The 18,068-nt window shown below is 37.2% G+C and overlaps 1 protein-coding gene across 2 annotated transcripts in view; it reads right to left on the bottom strand.

Moving 5' to 3' along the window:
* PRIM2 (DNA primase subunit 2) overlaps nt 1-18,068 on the bottom strand; it is a 123,820-nt gene that overhangs the window by 39,472 nt on the left and 66,280 nt on the right. For both annotated transcript variants that reach the window (XM_074922490.1, XM_074922497.1), the window contains 3 exons: nt 13,459-13,526; nt 5,103-5,175; nt 3,792-3,977 (listed from right to left, as the gene is read on the bottom strand). In XM_074922490.1, coding sequence (XP_074778591.1) covers nt 3,792-3,977; nt 5,103-5,175; nt 13,459-13,526 — 327 coding nt within the window. The remainder of the gene's footprint in view (nt 1-3,791; nt 3,978-5,102; nt 5,176-13,458; nt 13,527-18,068) is intronic.

The raw sequence follows: 18,068 nt of genomic DNA, 5'->3' as shown, positions 1-18,068 counted from the left end.
CTTAATTCATCTTGATTATCCTTATTAATTTCTTGTTTCAAGTATTTTAAAAGCATCCTGGAGTTACCCCACTCTCTTTTGGGGTGGGAACAGGACATATTTTAAGCAACCTGAACAGGATGTGAAAGAACATACAGGAATTATTATCTGTTTAGAGTAAGATTACATTTTATAGAAAAAACAAACCAGCCTTAAAATAACACTGAGGTTATGAAGCCAGCTGGCATAAGCATTCAGTCAGAAGTAACACATCTACCACCATTTGACAGCTTATCATCTGAACAACAATAATTTACCATTTAGGCACTCTTAGACCAGCAATTTGCAGTGTAATTTTAATTACAGTTCCTAAAGAAAAAACATCTTTAATTTTGCACTCTGCATTTGTCCCTATTGTGAACATGCCAGTACATGATCATTCTCTCCCCTAACAGAGCAGTTCTACCAGTTTCAGTGCTTTCTTTGTAGGCACTTGATTCCTGGGGTTTTTTTCCCCACGGAATACATGGTTTCACACTTCACTTACAACATACTTTATAGATTCCTCTCTCAAAGTAAAATATTGTTTCTTTAAAAACTTTCCTACAGTGGTTTTATTAATCAGCCTTGGAATGTGTCCACATCAGTGCACAGGAGTAGTGCCTTCTGGTGCAAATTTTCCATATGCTTATGCTTAGCCTGGTAGTAGGCACTCCAGTGCACTGCTGATGTGTTCAAGGTAACTTCCTTCTTGCTGAAGACTGAAGTTGTGTGCCAAGAATTCTTGGATTGAGAATTGACATAAATGTTGCAGCCATTAAAGACAAATGTGATCACACAATTTTGAAACCATAACCATTTGCAGCAAATTGAACACTCCCTCTTTGCAATACAACAGCCAGTAAGAAATAATTAACCTTAGTCTTCAGCAAGTATCATGCACTTATCTTCACAATGCTCTGGTAACACAAAACAGTATAATTATTTCCACTCCACAGGAAAGGAACAACGGCATTAGTGTCAGAAAATAAAAATGTCAAAAGAAAGTACCAATAAGAATTATATTAATCTTCATTTTTTTTAAGGACATTAAACATTATATGACATTTTACATGAAAAGCCACAGGCCACTGATTTCAGTTACAGGTGTGAAAAATGAACTTTTTTTTACCCCAGACTGAAGTTGGTTCTTTAGAACTTGAACAAAAACTACATGGAAATAGCAGCTTGCTTGTGAGAAATGCAGTAACTAGAACCCCTTGCTTAATTCACAATATGCTTTCTAACATTCAAAGCTAAACAAAGGACCATAAAACTTCATTTATTTCTAGGGCCTATCAAGAGTGATGCTATAGTACAAAGTCATAATCCTGTGACTGAGAACAGGATCCAAGGTGCATACATGTGTTCATACGTGTCCATACACCTAGGGTCTAAGCACAAGTAGGTGGAATCAGACTTGTTAGCATAATATTTTTTTAAAACAGAAATAATAAATGTTTACATTGTTATTGTTTCTGATAGCTTGTTTTTATTCTTTCAATTTCATTTAAGCACAAGAAATTACAAGGGAAAAGTCTGTATTTTCCTGAATTCAGCTAGTAATTAATTGGTGTTCAACTGCAAAATTTAAGTTATTACCTCTCCAAATCCTTTCTTGAAACCTTTGTAAGAGAATGAATTTTGGATTGTTCTTTTTTAACAAAATACATATCTCCTCTTAAATCACATCCCATTTAAGGAGCTAGATTTACAGACATTTAGGTACTCACTCAAATCATACCTTCAAATCCCTTTTCCCTTCCCAAAAATATCTGATCTAACTTCCACAGCTTGAAAGAAATTCACTGTATCCAGCACTACTTTTTGCCCTGTATCTTGTATAAATAGCCATGTGCCAGAGAACCTAAGCTAGCAAAAGGCTGACCACCAAACACTCCAAAATACTTCACAGTACTCTGGAAAGTTGAGATTTCACAATATTAAATGCCAAGTAACACAGTTCAAACAAAACGGACCTAAGGTCTGAAACATCTATTCTAACACATACCATGGGCTAGGCAGAGATGGATTAAAGTGGAAGCTTGCTTGATTCTACCTTGCCTGTTCAAGGTAGGAGCAGGTCACAAACCTCCAAACATTAATACACATTTTTCATGCTCTTAAAGAGACAGCACATGTATGTTACACTTTCCTCACTCATGATACTCTGAAAAATATTAGCAAGGGTTAGATCAATGACTAGTATGTCAGTCATAGAATAATAACATAGAATCACAGACTGGTTTGGGTTGGACAGGACCTTAAAGATCACCCAGTTCCAACCCCTCTGCCATGGGCAGGGACACCTTCCACTAGATCAGGTCGCTCAAAGCCCCGTCCAACCTGGCCTGGGACACTTTCAGGGAAAGGGCATCCACCACTTCTCTGGGCAACCTGTTCCAGTGTCTCACCACACTTACAGTAGAGAATTTCTTCCTTATATCTAATCTAAATCTACCCTCTGATACAAGGAAATGATCACCTGCTTTGTAACTTATTTATTTATAGCAACTTATAATGATTCTTAATACTGCTTAATAATCCTGCTTGCCCTGACTGTTCTGTGGAAGCTTACCAAGGACTACTGTGTTCATCAAAACAAAGCAGTTTTCTGTGGAAACTTACCAAGAACTGCAACGTTCAGCAAAAATAAGAAACATGTCTTTGGAAAGCAGATGTGCTCCAACTAGTTTAGTCTTTGTAGTGGAGAGATAGCCATATATGGGTGGTAGAAACTAATATACTGGTGCTTTTAGATAAGATAGAGGTGGTAAACCAGCGGGAACCACTCGCTATTCAAGAAATTGGATAAGAGAATATGCGCACACTCCGAGCCAAAGTACAAGGTGAATAAGACTGTAAGCCTTCCTCCCAAAGACCCCTGAAGACGACCACCTGGAGGCAATGCACAGGAGCAAAGACAACAAACTGCTGACATCAGCCTTTCGAACTAACCCAGCCTTACTAAGGCATATGTATACTTGTTTTATGTAATCCAATGAATATGTATATCCACTCCAAGTTTTTGTAAATTGTGCTGTTGGTGTGCAAGGTTTGTGGAGAAATCCCCTTGCACCCCAGCACCGGAGTAAACATACCTGCTTTATAACTCTATTTGAGTTGTAGCCTGTTTCCGTGAATCACCTCTTTCCGTTATAAACCATTACCCCTCATCCTACACTACCCTCCCTGATAAAGAGTCCTTTCCCATCTTACCAGTAGGCCCCCTTTAAGTACTGGAAGGGAATAATATTGCCCATTGCACTGAACCGCATTTTCCTACTATTTCCTTGAACAGATTCTTCTGTCTTCATTCACCTCCAGTTTCTTTTTTTAGACTGTAAATTTGCTAAGGTAAGCTCACCTCACACACAGTTGTCCGATTAATTTATTCTTTTTAATTAAACAAAAAAAAAAGCTAACCTTGCCTTCCAGATAGAACCATTTGTGGTCACTTACCTACTTGGTGACATAGTGCCAGTATTTGATAAAGGACATTGGTTTCCTAGTGATTTAGAAGTAATGTAAGATTTTTCTAGTCCTCATCTATAAAAAGCCTCTTTGTGGCTTGCCTTTTTTCCCCCCATGCTTCAGGAGAACGACCAAAAAAATGAATAAAATCATAAGCAAAGAAAGAAAAAAACCCTACCTTTAAAAGATGTTACTGTGCCTTTTGCTCAATAATCTACTTTAACAAGCATCTATCCAAATAAGTAGCACAATGTACACATTAACTACATCCTCACATTCACATATTTAGATATTTTTACCTTGTCTGCATCCACTTTTCCCCGGATAAATTCTTTCTTCCAAAATTCCAGTGCCTGTTCCAGAGTCAAGCCGATGCCTTTTAAGAACAGTCCATACTGCATACGGCCTCCATGACGGAGATGATGGTTATCACGTAGGGCTTTGTGCAGCTGGCGCATGCAAAGGGGGAAAGATTTCACAGAAAGCTGTCGAGAGAAGAATTTGTGTTTAAGGCAAAACGATCATTTAATTTGTAGAATATATGCTTATTATGATTATTAATTAGCTCCACTTGACAATGTCAATGGCTAGAAGAAAAGATATTCATGTGTGAAGTACCTTGGGTAACACAAGTGTGTCCTTAAGCTATCATATCCAATAACCATCTCAAGAAAAAAATCTCAAGGACAGATTAATACAGGTGGTAGTATCAGAATTATTTTCAGTTACAAAGTAAGAAAAATTTAATTGCCATCAGGAAAAACATATCCACAGTTCCATTATGACTCCAATTTTCTTGCTTCTTCCTTATTTTAGGTTCTGGAATGGCAAGGTGACCTTTGTTAGATTATTCTGGGGTTGGAAGCAGGCAGGAGGATTGCTTGGGTTTTTTAAAGACTCTGAAAAACTACGAGCAGGAGTAAAATCCATTACAACTGATCTGCAGGTTTTTTCCCTGAAGAATACCATTTCTTACAAAGCAAGATCTCAGAGAAAAAACTATAACATTCAAGTTTACTTGGGCTTTGTATTTTTATCTATAACATGAGTCATGTTGTGGAATTCACTCCCAAAGGAACACTGTCATGGTTAAGATGGACACTGAAAACATAAACGATTCCTAAAATTCAGATAAAGGAGTTGTAATATGGTTTTAGTTGTCTCTGCACCATTGAGGTGGTTTTACAATCCATTTTATTTACCTCCTTGTTTTGAAAAACCCTTCTGTAAGTCAAAAAACCAGCACTGAAAAAAACTAACGTTGCAACACAATAATCATAAGCTGAACATCATTATGCCGCAAAATTATTAAATAAGAAAATTTTGTTAAACTCAGTTTATAATTACATGAGGTATTTGTGAAAGTACACAAAATTAAGCAGCAAATTAAGCAATTTGTTATAGCTAAATTCTGATGAGATGCATTTTCCGTTAATTCTGCTCCATTTTAAACTTTACCACAATTTCATTCAAGTAGTTCTCAAGAGTTACAAAGCAAGTATGAATCAAAAAAAGATAAAGGCTTTATATGTTCTCTGTACATAGAGTATTTAAATTCTAAAAGTTACATATCAACATACAATACAGCTCAATAAGCATAGAGGACTTACAGCATCAATCTGTTCTAGAGAAATTTTTCCAGTGTTCTTCTGCACGCTGTAATCTGGGCCAACATAAGAATGGCTGAAAAACAAAGCACCATTTAAAACTGTTCAAAAAAATATTTCTTTTGAGTTTACAAATTTAGAAAGAAATTATTTTACCAATTAAGGGTTGTAAGTATTTTGTATTAGGCAAAATCAACAAACAGTATTTGAAGTAATTAAGATTTATAAAACCAACATTACAGTCAACATGGTAAAGAAACCCTCCCTCCCTTTATCCAAGAGGAGGTGGAAGGGTGATTCAGAACTCAGATCACAGGATCACACTACTATTAAGGCTGAGAGAGACCTCTGAAGAACATCTTGTCCGATCCCCTGCTCAAAACAGTTAACTAGAGCAGGTTGATTAGCATCTCATCCATCTGGGGCTTGAGCATCTCCAAGGAGAGACACTATAACCTTCTGAGCAACCTGTTCCAGCGTTTGACCACCCTGGCAGTAAAAAAGTGTTGTCTTGTGTTTAAGCGGAATCTTCTGTATTTCAGTTTCTGCCCATTGCTTCCTGGCCTATCACTGGATACCACTAAAGAAGATAGAGTGAGACTCTTCTCACTCTCCCTCATCAGACATGTATTTATACACGTCACTAAGATTCACACACACACCCTCCTGAAATTTATTTCCTCCAGGCTGAACCATCTCAGCTCTCAGCCTCTCGTCATATGTACTGGGGAGGCCCAGGACTGGCCACAGCCCTTCATGTGATGTTTCCAGTGCTGAGCAGAGGGGAAAGATCACCTCCTTGACCTGCTGGCAGCACTCCTCCTAATGCAGCCCAGGATAGCATTAGCCTTCTTTACTGCAGGGGTACACTGGTGGCTCACAGTCAGCTTGTTGTCCACCAGGACCCCAAGGTCCTCTTCCTCAACCCTGTTTCACAGCCATTCAGCCCTCTGCTTACACTGGTACATGGGGTTATTCCTCCCCAGATGTAGAGCTTGGTATTTCCTTTCGTTGACCTTCATAGGTTTCCCGTAACCCCATTTCTCCAGCCTAAGTCCATCTGAAAGGCAGCACACCCATCTGATGTAAACCACTCCTGGTATCATCTTAGAATTGCAGAGTGCCCACTCTAGCCCATCACCTAGGACATTAAAGAAGATGCTAAATATAGGACCTGGTATTGATCCCTGAGGTACACCACTAGTGATTAGCCTCCAACTGGTCTTAATGCCTCTAATCACAAATCTTTGAGCACAGTAGTTCAGCCAGTTTTCAGTCCATCTCACTGTCCATTTACCTAGCCCATACTTCATCAGTTGTCAATGAGGATGTTACCAAGAGACAATGTCAAAACCTTGCTAATGTCAATATAAACAACTTGTACTGCTTACCCCCTATCCATTTAGACTTCTATGATAAAATGACCAGCTATGAAGTCAGTCAGGCATAATTTCCCATTCACAAATCCATGCTGACCACTGATGATCACCTTCTTGTCCTTCATATGTCTGGAACTGAGATGTGGCTGACCAGACTATAGTTTCTTGGATCCTTCTCTTTACTCTTTGTGAAAGCAGGGTTCACTTTTGCTATCTTCCGGTAATCAAAAACTTCCTGTACTTTGCTACTTGTATAGCATTTAAAAACAAACAAACAAAACAAACTAATGTATCACTATGAACATATACAGTGAGGGAAAAGTATAAACTCAAAAACTAATTGAGTGTACCAATAAAAAGTTGGGAAGGCTTTTACTGCAGTACTGACTTACAAACACAGGTTAACTCCTGACAGTTGCTATCTAACCAAAATTGTGCAGGACTTTGCAAGTGCTGCCTCATCTTTCATCCATACTGCAATGAAGCTACTTCTGATACCTGAGCTAAATTCAAGTAACCCTAGACTATAGCAGAGACAGTCATGTAGACATCATCACCAATGTAATTGCAAATCAAACAGAAGCATTTAATGCCCAGCTTTTTATGCAGGGCTTCAGAATAAGCCAAAAGAAATGCTTAGAGCAGAATGCAACCAAACTCAAGAGCTGAGAGTACAGCAGGCAAAGCAGCCAACAGGGGCTTCGGATACAGCACACTGGTCCAAACATCAGATTGAAAAGTCTGGGTAAGAACAAATTTCTTCGTGCAAGAGAGATAGTACAAGGAACTTAAAGACCATTTCTTAAATCTTCTGAAGGCATACAGAGGTTACCTCCAGAAGAAAAGGAATTTAGCTCAATTATGACACTAGGTGCTACAGATTATTTTGTGACATCTCAATACTGTAAAGCGTGAAAAGAGTAAGAGTTGATTTTACTACTGGACAAATAATTTGTTTAATTATACATGCATTCATTCATTCATTCTTTAGTCTTATTTCTGCACACATTAAAGCACCAGGCAAACTTACCGTACTTAATAGATTTTTTTTTTAATTACACAACAATGGATAAATAATTAAAAGTATTTGAGCTGTGTATGTCTATTACTACTGATTCTACTAAAAAAGTATCTAAATTTACTTGTAGAACCAGATCTGCATCACTTTACTTAGGCAAACTATAAACAAAAACCAGTCCTAAAAATATTACAATCAAAGCATAGAACAGAAAACAGCTGCTGCTTAGGCAACTTTTTTTTAAAAAAAAAAAAAAAACAAACAATTACACAAATGACCATTCAGTCAGTTATCACATCCCAGGATGCGTGCTGGTAACTTTTTAAGCTGCTTTACCATAATCACTTCAGATTTACCACTTTAGATCACAGATCACTTTACCACAATCACTGCTTGTACCCTATAGAACATATTAGAATCATAACAATACTGAAAAACATGGCTAAGCTAAAGAAAACCACTTATTCCTAGCATCCATAGAAAGAACTGGCCTGTGAAGGGGAGGCCCAAAGAGAAGACACAACAATTTTCCTATACAGTAGGTGAACAAAGACAGACTTCAGAAGTTACTGCTAAAAAGAGAACATGCTGTCTGAATCTTGCTGACCATTACATCTGGACTTGGTAGGAAACTTTAGTGCAAGGACAGAAGTCCCAATGCCAAGACAATGGGGTGCGGGGTTAGGAAGGAGAAGAAATACTTTTTGGACTCTGAGAAGCTCAAATGTTCTCAGTATGGTAAGCAAACAGGAAAAGTTTTTCAGAAATGTTTGCTTATTTTTTACATTAAAAAGTAGCATATGATCTTTGCAAGGTTCAAGTTTTTTGATACCTGACACCACTCACCAGTGAGCTGAGCCATACAAACCACCTTCAAAGGCTGTGCTCTGAAAAAGAGTCATCCAGAATATGTGGCAGATTGCAGCTGGGCATAAAGAGGCCAACAGTGCTTCTGTGGCATTAAGCAGCTCAGCTGTTGGATTCCTGTCCCAAGGAGCTCAAGCGACTAGAGCTTTTGGATTTGCCATTTTAGGTGCCAGGTCTTCTGATTTTCTATAGTAGATATTTCGCAGGTCCCTTGATTTCATCATAAGAAAACACTTTTTCTCCACAGATTGCCATTATTTTCTCTACATTTCTATTTAAAATTATCAACAATCTTGAGGAAAAAAAAAAAAAAAATCCTTTTTTCTGTGTTCTCATTTTTTCATGTCATTAAATGTTGCCAAACAGCTTCCTACAGCTAATTTGAAAACACATTACAAAACAAACCAACCAGGCTTGTGATCACACCCACTTTCTTCTCTTCTTTTTGCTTCCAGTTTTAGCTCTTACTCTGGATTCATCCTTTCTTTTATTCAACGTGGCTTCTGAGGTTACTTCCTGATCCTGATCAAGCTTCTTAATCACCTAGAAATATCTACAGTTCTTCATAACTTCTTTCTGTGGTTGACTGGAATGCAAGCAGCAATGTCTTCACTTTTTACTTTTAAAAAGTTTTATTTTACCTCTGTATATAAATTCTTGTCTCTCACCATTCAGACTGACTCAATCACTTAAAAACTGTCTTTCTAAAAATCCAAAATCTTAGTTAGCAAAAGTTTTCTAAACATATCTTGCCACTAAAGATCAATACATACATTTACACCACTGTTGACCAAGAAGAAACTTCTACCATATCAATGTTCCCAGGAGTGGGATTGTGTTGGATTTGTGAGTGTGGTGTGGTTTTTGGTAGCGGGGAAGGGAGCTGGTCCCCTGCAAGAAGCTTCTTGAAGCTCCCCTGGCTCTAAGCTGGACCTGCCTCTGGCCAAGGATAAGCCAATTAGTGATGGATGCCAGCCTCTGTCATAACACAGGCGAACCTAGGAGGAGGAGTTGGAGTTGTGAGGAAGATACCTATGCAAACACCAAGGTCAGTGGAAGAAAGGAGGGGGGGGGGGGGGGGGGGGGGACGAAGGTGCACCAGAGCAGAGGCACGCTGTGCCCCTGCAGCCCATGGAGACCACCAGTGGAGCAGATGCCCACCTGCAGCCCATGGAGGGCCCCACACCGGAGCAGGTGGCTGTGCCCAGAGAAGGCCAGGACTTCGAGGGAAGCCACATTGTTGTAGTTCAACGTTGGGAGGACTGCAACACGTAGGTATGACCCATGCCTGAGCAGCATAGGAAGAGCTGCAGTCCGTGGGAGGGACTCACATCAGAGGAAGTTCATGGAGGACTGTCTTCCATGGGAGGGACACCACGCTGGAGCAGGCAGAGTGGGAGGAGTCCTTGAGGGGGAAGGAGTGGTGGGACTGACCACACACCCTCATCCCTTGCCCCATTCGATGCTGCAGGGAAGAGGTAGACAAAGTAGGAGCAAAGCTGAGCCCAGGAAGAAAGGGGGGGGGAGGTGCTTTTAAGATGTGGTTATATTTCTCACTGTCCTACTCTGTTTTGTTAAGCTTTGTTGTTAGTGTTTGAATTAAATTGATGTTCTTTTTCCTCCCCTAAGGAGTCTTGTCTTTTGCCCATGACCATAATGAGTCATCCCTCTCTGCCCCTACCTCTATTCCCAAGCCTTTTGATTTACTTCCTCCTTACCATTCCCTGAGGGTGAAGGGGTGGGTGAGCAGCTACATGGTACTCAGGTGCTTTCTGAGCTCAAACCACAACAGGGATCTACGTCTTTCAAATAAACAGCTGTAGGACTGTTCTGATAAATACTGTATCATTCACAGATGTGTTAGTATATCATGAGATTTAGTAAGGATATGTAGGGCACTTTGTAGATATTAAGAAAAGTATGTGACACTAGTCCATTAAGGTGTGCATTCTTCTTTACTTGCTTGTGAGATGAGCACCCTCTGAGAAAGAGGGGGAACATGCCTGATTGCATCATCCATTAAAAAAAAAATCCAGTCTTGTAAAACACTTGGTTTCTGTATCAACCTTGTGAACTATCATTTGGAGACAGAACTAACATAATCATACAAAATATTGGTTGTAAAGGAAGTCAGAAGGCCATTTAATTCCATACCCCACTTCCACTGGAACTACCACCAAGACTAGTCATGTGAGACATAGCTTTTTGTAGCTGCATCCTAAAAATGTCCACAAACTAAGATTCCACATCTCTGGGCAATCTGCCGCACCTATCATTCTAGCAGAAGCATTCTTCCTAATGTCTGATGTGAACCTCCCAAGCTGTTATATGTGACCACTGTCATTTGTTACATCTTCTGGCACCATCAAGAATTCCAGTACTGCAATGTTTGCCCTTCAGTTGTAGGCTGCTATTTGATCATCCTTAAGCCTCCTCTCTGCCAGACTAAGCAAAACCAACTCAGCTTCTCCTTATAAGTCATGTACAGGCACAGTCCTATAGTAGTTTCATGGGATTACATGCGACAGCTTTTGTCTATCTTCAAAATTAACCATGCTGAAGATTTTAAGCAATAGAGTGTTACAACCCTGGAGTTTTATCACAAAACCCATATAAATTCCTTTGAAAGCAGGAGTTGCAGAAGTGGGTTTTTTATGCATTTAGACATAAAAGTTTCCATTTCTATTAAATTGCTAAAGTTCTGGCAATTTAAATCTCCTACTGTGAGCATGCAAAATCTCTAAACAAAATCTTGCATCAAATATTTTAACATTTTAACTAAAAATGCTCTCTTTTTTTGGTCTAGTACAATTAATATTAGAAAGGACCAATGAAACAGAATAGGACAAAAAGAGGACCTAAGTCACAGATAAAATACATATTTAGCCCAGAACAGTGTAATTTAAAAAAAATTATGTCCATTTAAAAAAATGGGCATGGATTAAAATATCTATGCAGCCATAATCCACAGTAAAATGACCTTTTCTGACGACTAGCTAATTTAAAAGTCACAAGCAGATATGAAAAGCTGTCAAAAAATGTGTGGGGCATTAACAACCAAACAATGCTCTGTAACCTTCAATTGTATGCTCTTTTCATATGTTTCTGTGTAAGATTTTGGTCCTGTGGTAAAGCTCTACTGACATATGCCAGAAATAAAAAACACTACTGTAAGAATTCACACAATGAAGGTAAAGGAAAATCCTACAACTAATATTCTTCTTTCTTATGAGCAAGCTGAAGGAAAAACAAATCACAGATTCAAAGAAATAAATAACAGAGAAGACCTATTTAGTCATCCATCCACTGCCAGAACTTGCTTTTCAAGTTGTAAGGTTTGTTGTCTTTTGTCTGTTTTAAAGGAACTTCCAAAAAGGCAGCTCAGAAGCATTTGTGTAGTTTTTCAATGGGTGACAAAATGCACTTGGAATAGCCCCTCCATTTTTACATAAGCAAAATGGAAGTAACTTACCAGTCATTAAACATACATATCCAAGTTAACATAAGAACTTGCAAAAAATACCTTTTTGCATAAATGTAGGATACAATATCCCTGTTAAAATAGTTGATGTTGAACTAGCTTTTTTGCAACCTTTCCTTTTCCCATATTAAAAAAAAAAACCCAGAGGATTGTGATTGCTGTGATAGTGAAGGCTGTTCCACTTACATAGATGCACAGCATGTATCAAAAGAAATTTCAAATTTCTCAGTAATGACTAGTAAAATGCACGATTTATAAAAAGCTAACCTAATTGTTCTTTAGCTTCAAATGGAGAAAGGTATGTCACTGAGGCACATTTTTTTAAATTCCAGTAAGATGTATGGTAATAAAAACATAGGTTATTGGCATTCAGAAGTATCCCCTAACCAGCTACGTAACAGCTACATCACAATACTTCTTTCCATTCGCTGATCTTGAACAAAATTCAATCATATGTAAATGAGATACAATGAAAGCTATTTTTCCTATTCTGATTTACATTAAAAGCAAACTACGAAACTGTTCCTATGTAATATAAATTATGAGGGTTGTTTTTTGGTTGTTTTTCTTTTTAATCAAAATACAATGTTGGGTTTTGGGCACAGATACCTCGAGCACCACAGGAAATAGAGAGCATGCTGTCTAGATCCGGATCCTAAATCCAGTGCAGTGCTGTCACGATAGAGCCTCACTGCCTCTGTTTCTAATTCATCCAACACCATTTCAGTGATCTCAGTGCAAAGCTGTATGTGTTCAAAAACAGAGCTTTCACTACTGACATTCAATATCTAAGTAAATTTCTACCCTTAGAGATATTAAAAATACAACTAAATAAACACCTGAGCAACCTGATCTAACTGGATTTGCTGTAAGGGCTAGATTAAATGATCTCCAGAGGTTCACTCCAAGCTAAATTATTCAGTGATTCCAAGCCAATGCATCTCCCTCTAATTGTATGGCCTTTGTCCTCCAGCATACTACCATAATAAGAAAACTTTCCCAAACAATATAAAGTGGTAAAAAGCATTCCTGTATATAATAAAGAGTCCAGATCTATGCTTAACCTGAAGGTATTTTTTTCTTACTCTTCATCCCCAAACACATTCAAAGGAAGTATTAAGCTTCTATATACTGTATACGACTAAGGGAAAGGCAGGCTATTTCAACTGTGTTGTTGAGCACTCTTAGCGGTTCGCATTTTCAGCTCTCTTTAGGTCCATTAAAAGAACAAAATGGGACTCCATTTGTCAATGACAGTGATGGAGAAATCTTCCAAAAGATCACAGAGCATAAAATATTTGCAACAGGGAAGGTCCATACTTTCAGCAGTATAATTTAGAATCTGTTTTGTTCAGAGAAACTTAATGACTTCTCCCTTACTATAAAAAAGTTTCTATAAAAGCTACAAATATTTTCTTGTTACTTAGAAGCAATACCAGCTCTGTAAATTATATTTCATGTAATTTATAAAGGTTTGTTAAGTTGAAGAGATGCTTTCAGGGTTGGTTTTTTTTCCAGTCAAAGCACAGATGAGGCATCTGAAAAAAACACTCTAATACTGAAATTATTTTAATCTGTACAGAAGAATACACTCATGCTTTCAGTTTATGATACCTGAGATGATTAAGCAGAGGTTGTAGTCTCTCATCAGACTGTATGGAAGGCAGTGATCGTGCTGTCAGCTAGAAGAAAACAGAAATTCAATTAATAAAATACTAGCTTCAAAAAATTGATAGCACAAAGAAGGAATGAGGTAAAAAATCACCCTGTTTGCTACTTTACACAATGTTGGATAAGATATACTTCCTTCTATTAAAAGTAAATAAGCATAACTTTGCTAAATTCATATTCTGGAAAAGTATTTACAAGCTAACAAACTTAGAGTTTAACAAATATTTTTTTCTAAAATTACAATGTTATTTGAACTAAATGACTAGACATCACTGAAAGTAGCATACTTTTTCCAAACATATTTGAACTAGAAGTCATATTCTACCTAGACAGCCTTCTAGCAAACATGTTAATATAGTCCATTAAGCCATATTCTATACAGATGTACATTGTATGTAAAAATTTACATATTTAGCACTATATGACTTTTACACAGACATGCCTCTGTGTATACTTTTTTTAAATGGGCATAACCTGCGTTTTGTAATTTTACTATTCTAAATACATACTTCTTTCTTGTAACTGTTTCATATGACTAGTTAAAACATTAAACTTTTTCTGGCAAAATAAACCTGTCTGTAAATCAACAAATACGTATCACACTATAGCAGAATACTAGTTAATTGGTGTATTAACAAAAATAATTGGAGAAATAGGTATTAAATTTGCTTAATATTAGTATATAGATGTCTACCTACACCTATAAAAGTTACAAGCATAGCAATTCTGATACTGCTGACATACATCCAATATAAAATATTTAATATAACATGCATTTCATGATTCTATTGCTGCCAAGTTAGGCTGTATTTCAAAAACTGCCTCTGTAGAAATTTAAAATTTCAACATATTTCACATGGCATATATTACCATCAAGTTCTTCAGTATTTTACAGGTAACTTAAAATAGCATGCATACAGTTATACATACTCTTATTTTCAAAAGAGTATAACAGTATAGCTTCACCTTGCTGGCTCCAACACACAAATAAAGCCAAGCACTGAAGTAGGACTGCCTAGCAGGCTGCAACTTCTGCTTATAAGCCACAAATAAATATACCCCAGAAAAAGCTGTGCTTGGTGTTTGGGTACAGCAGGTTTATCTGTAACTGTAAAAAGCTCCATGCCAAACTCCCATCAGCTCATAGGCAGACCACATGAATATGGAGGACTTTAATATTTTCCTGAAAGATCAATCAATTATCACATCCATTTGACAACCTTTGCTGCAGTCAGACTGGGGCAAAACTTTAAACCAGTGCCTGAAGCTAGCAATACCAACCATCAGCTAAATGAGAGGAGGTTAAAAAGAGCTAGTCTATCAAGTGAAAGTTGGAGGTACTGACTACAAGGACAGCAGGGAAGAAGGAACGGGCCATTTCATCTGTTAAACCAGTCCTGGCCTGCAGCAACCACTGCTTCAAAAGGCAGCTCTCTTCTCAGTCTCGGGTAACTGAGGAGTACTCAGCTTTACTGCAGCAGTCAAATCAGATGAGTCAGGCACTTTCAGCAATCCATTCATCTTTCCTTTAAAAAACGTTGGTATCTTAGCAATTAAAGCATCATCCACATTCCCTTATTTTATGGAGCTAGGCTGAGATGCATACAGTATACTGAAGTTCAGTGTTTATTCATAAATTTCTTTTGATAAAAAAATTCATTTTCTTACCACTGAGTATTAAAGGCCAATACACATGTTCTATATTTATGTCCTCTATAGAAGTAACCTTCTAATTTTGTTTTAAACACAATCTGAAAACCAGAAATTATTTCTGAAGAGAACTTGGAAGGCCTCTAAACACCAGCCAAGTTAATCCACTCAGCTAAAACCAGAACAGTCTGAATTACCTGAAATACCATCTGCTTCTCTTTCTCTTAATAACTGATATGGAAAACAATATTAGTGTGCACACTCACATACATAGGTATAACTTTACATGAGACAAACATGCAGTATTTTACTCTATACGGTACTTTAAAATATGACATTTAATCCAGGAAAAAAAAAACAAAACAAAAACAAAAAAAAAACAAACATTTTTTTCTCATTATAAACAATGCATTTACAACAAGACAATGTTTATTAAAGTCAAACTGGACAGTGCTATAAGAATCAAAACAAAAATAAAATCCAAAACCTGCAAAAGTATTGGTATTATCACAAAAATTATATATACAATAAACTAGGCTGTTATGTAAACATTATCAATGAACAGAAATACTGTTTTAAAACTAATCTGGGAGACTTGTAAGAATTGAAGAACTAAGAAGTAGTAATCTTGGTGTTTAACCAAGCTTTTTCTTGATGTTAGCAATGAAACAATATGGAAGAAGCGGCCTATTCTGGCTGTTTCTGGAATCATTAAAGGGGAAAAAACCATAATCCCTTAAAGTCATAGGAGAATCCGCATGGCCAATGTTTTTCTGAATTTTTTTTCTTACTGTCTTGTGCTTCACCAAGAATTATGGAACCTGCAAATTTTAGGAGCAAAATGAATCCCTGCTTTCCTCCATTATGTCACCTGGAAAGACAAGATGAAGTTCTCTACAGAATATGCTCTTGTGAAAATAAGAACATACACCTTTTCACTCTTACAGCAAACATTTAGTTCAAATGTTTATTTTCAGGAAGATGTGAGATCTTGACGCTGTTCTTTTCTATCTCAAACTAAGGATAGCTTTCCTTAAACACAGTTGAGGAGAGCCCATCAAAATTTTTGAAAAACTTCTGTTGAAAGAGCACTTTTTCCCTTAACCTACCTGGATTATAAAAATAAAAGGTAAAATTTTAATGTATAAAGTCTTTCCTCACAACTGTATTTCTTCTAGCTGATCTACACTGTAAATAAAACAAGCTTTTACAAAGGTTGTGGTAAATTAATGCTAGTGTTTTCAAACAGCTAAAAATTTTATATCATTTTCAATGGTATTTTTATAAAAGAAAAAGCTAAATCACAATTACAGAATCCAAACTGAGATTCTGAAAACTTTTTCCAATTACTCTGAAATGGAATTTAGACAAATTCCTGCAAGCACAGCCTTCCTTGCCTTCATCTCTACAGATCACCTTACCAGAATAAAAAGCAAAAACTCACTACAAAAACATCAAAATGTTGTCAAGTAAGGAGCATAGCTCCAAACTCTAATCATGCTGAAGCAGTTTAATTTACAGAGAACATAAACCACTGCAGTCTTAAGATATTTCCACTCCTGAGGCCTGGATAATCAGAGGAGCGGGCAGAGTAAGCTGCGGGCAGAACATACCACAGAGTTGAGCTGAGATGGTGAAAGATGGGGTGAGTGATGTAGTTCATCAAGGCAAATTAAGCACCATGTTATCAATATCACACAACATTTAAAATTGAGAAAAGAGGAAGAATACTTAGTACGTGGAAAAGGAATGACTAAACTCAAATCTGAGACAATAGTCAAACTTCATACTAGCTTTAGCAACCAGTCACCAGTTGTCTTTGCTGCAATTTAGATTGGCAACAGGGAAAAAAAAAATCAAACCAGAATATTCATATATTAGAAGTAACCAGAATTTCCAAAAGCAAGCTTTTTAAAGTTTTGACAAAATTCAGTAATATTTTTATGCAATCTTCTAAAAGAAGAGCAAGAAGCTGAGTTCTATTGAGCTCTACACAACAATCACATCTCTAGACTTCACTGTGCTGCTTTTGTGGCAAATAAACATGACATTTTCATATGGCACCAAGAGGGTAACAATTTGAGAACACAGAAAGCACACAGCGGAGAACTACATGAACATTAGAATTATTTAAGATTTGGCAGTGGTACTGCAAGTAATGATGAAGGCAAAAGGATGACAACTTATAGGCTGATGTCTAAGAATTGGTCTGTTATTCTTCCCCGCATCCAAACATGAGACCAGTACATGAAATTGCAAGTTATCGAAGATTTATCTTAAAAAGTTAACTTGACACAAAGCCTGAAGCTAAGTAGCAGCTCCACATGTATCAGGAAGGCAATGACATTTTTGTACATGGCAATTAAGAACACGATTATCATGGCTCAATTAACTTGTCTCAATTTTTTAGAGGTGTGTGAATATCTTGATTGTAAGTTATCATGTGAGAGCTATTTGCTCTAAGTGTTTCTCTGCACAAAAAAATTTTTATTTTCACAGTTTACTTTCTAGATAAGATATCCTGATTAGTTCTATTGCACAAGAAAATTTTAATATGCTGCCAGACCATTCGATGCATACATTAAAAAAAAAAAAAACCCAACATATGAAGTTGGATGGCATTGAGAAAAATTACATGGAAGGCTTAGGAGGAAAACACAGAAAGAAGGGGTTTGTGGCAAAAATTAATTTTAGCTGAGGCAGGCTACTAAATTACTCCAGGGTCTCTCTACAATTTACCAGGGAGGAAAAAAAAAAAAGTTCCTTTAGGAGAGTGGATTAGAGAACACAAAATGTAAATTACTACCAAGAGTATTTCCTTACCAACTGCCAACTACTCCTAGAACAACAAGGGGTATCTGAAGGCATGCTGTGCACATGCACATCCACAGTCTGTGATTTGA

This window comes from Athene noctua, chromosome 1, assembly GCF_965140245.1.
Source record: "Athene noctua chromosome 1, bAthNoc1.hap1.1, whole genome shotgun sequence".
In the NCBI taxonomy this organism is placed as follows: Eukaryota; Metazoa; Chordata; class Aves; order Strigiformes; family Strigidae; genus Athene; species Athene noctua.
Note: the sequence above shows the minus strand (reverse complement) of the source record. Positions and strands in the feature narration are given on the sequence as shown.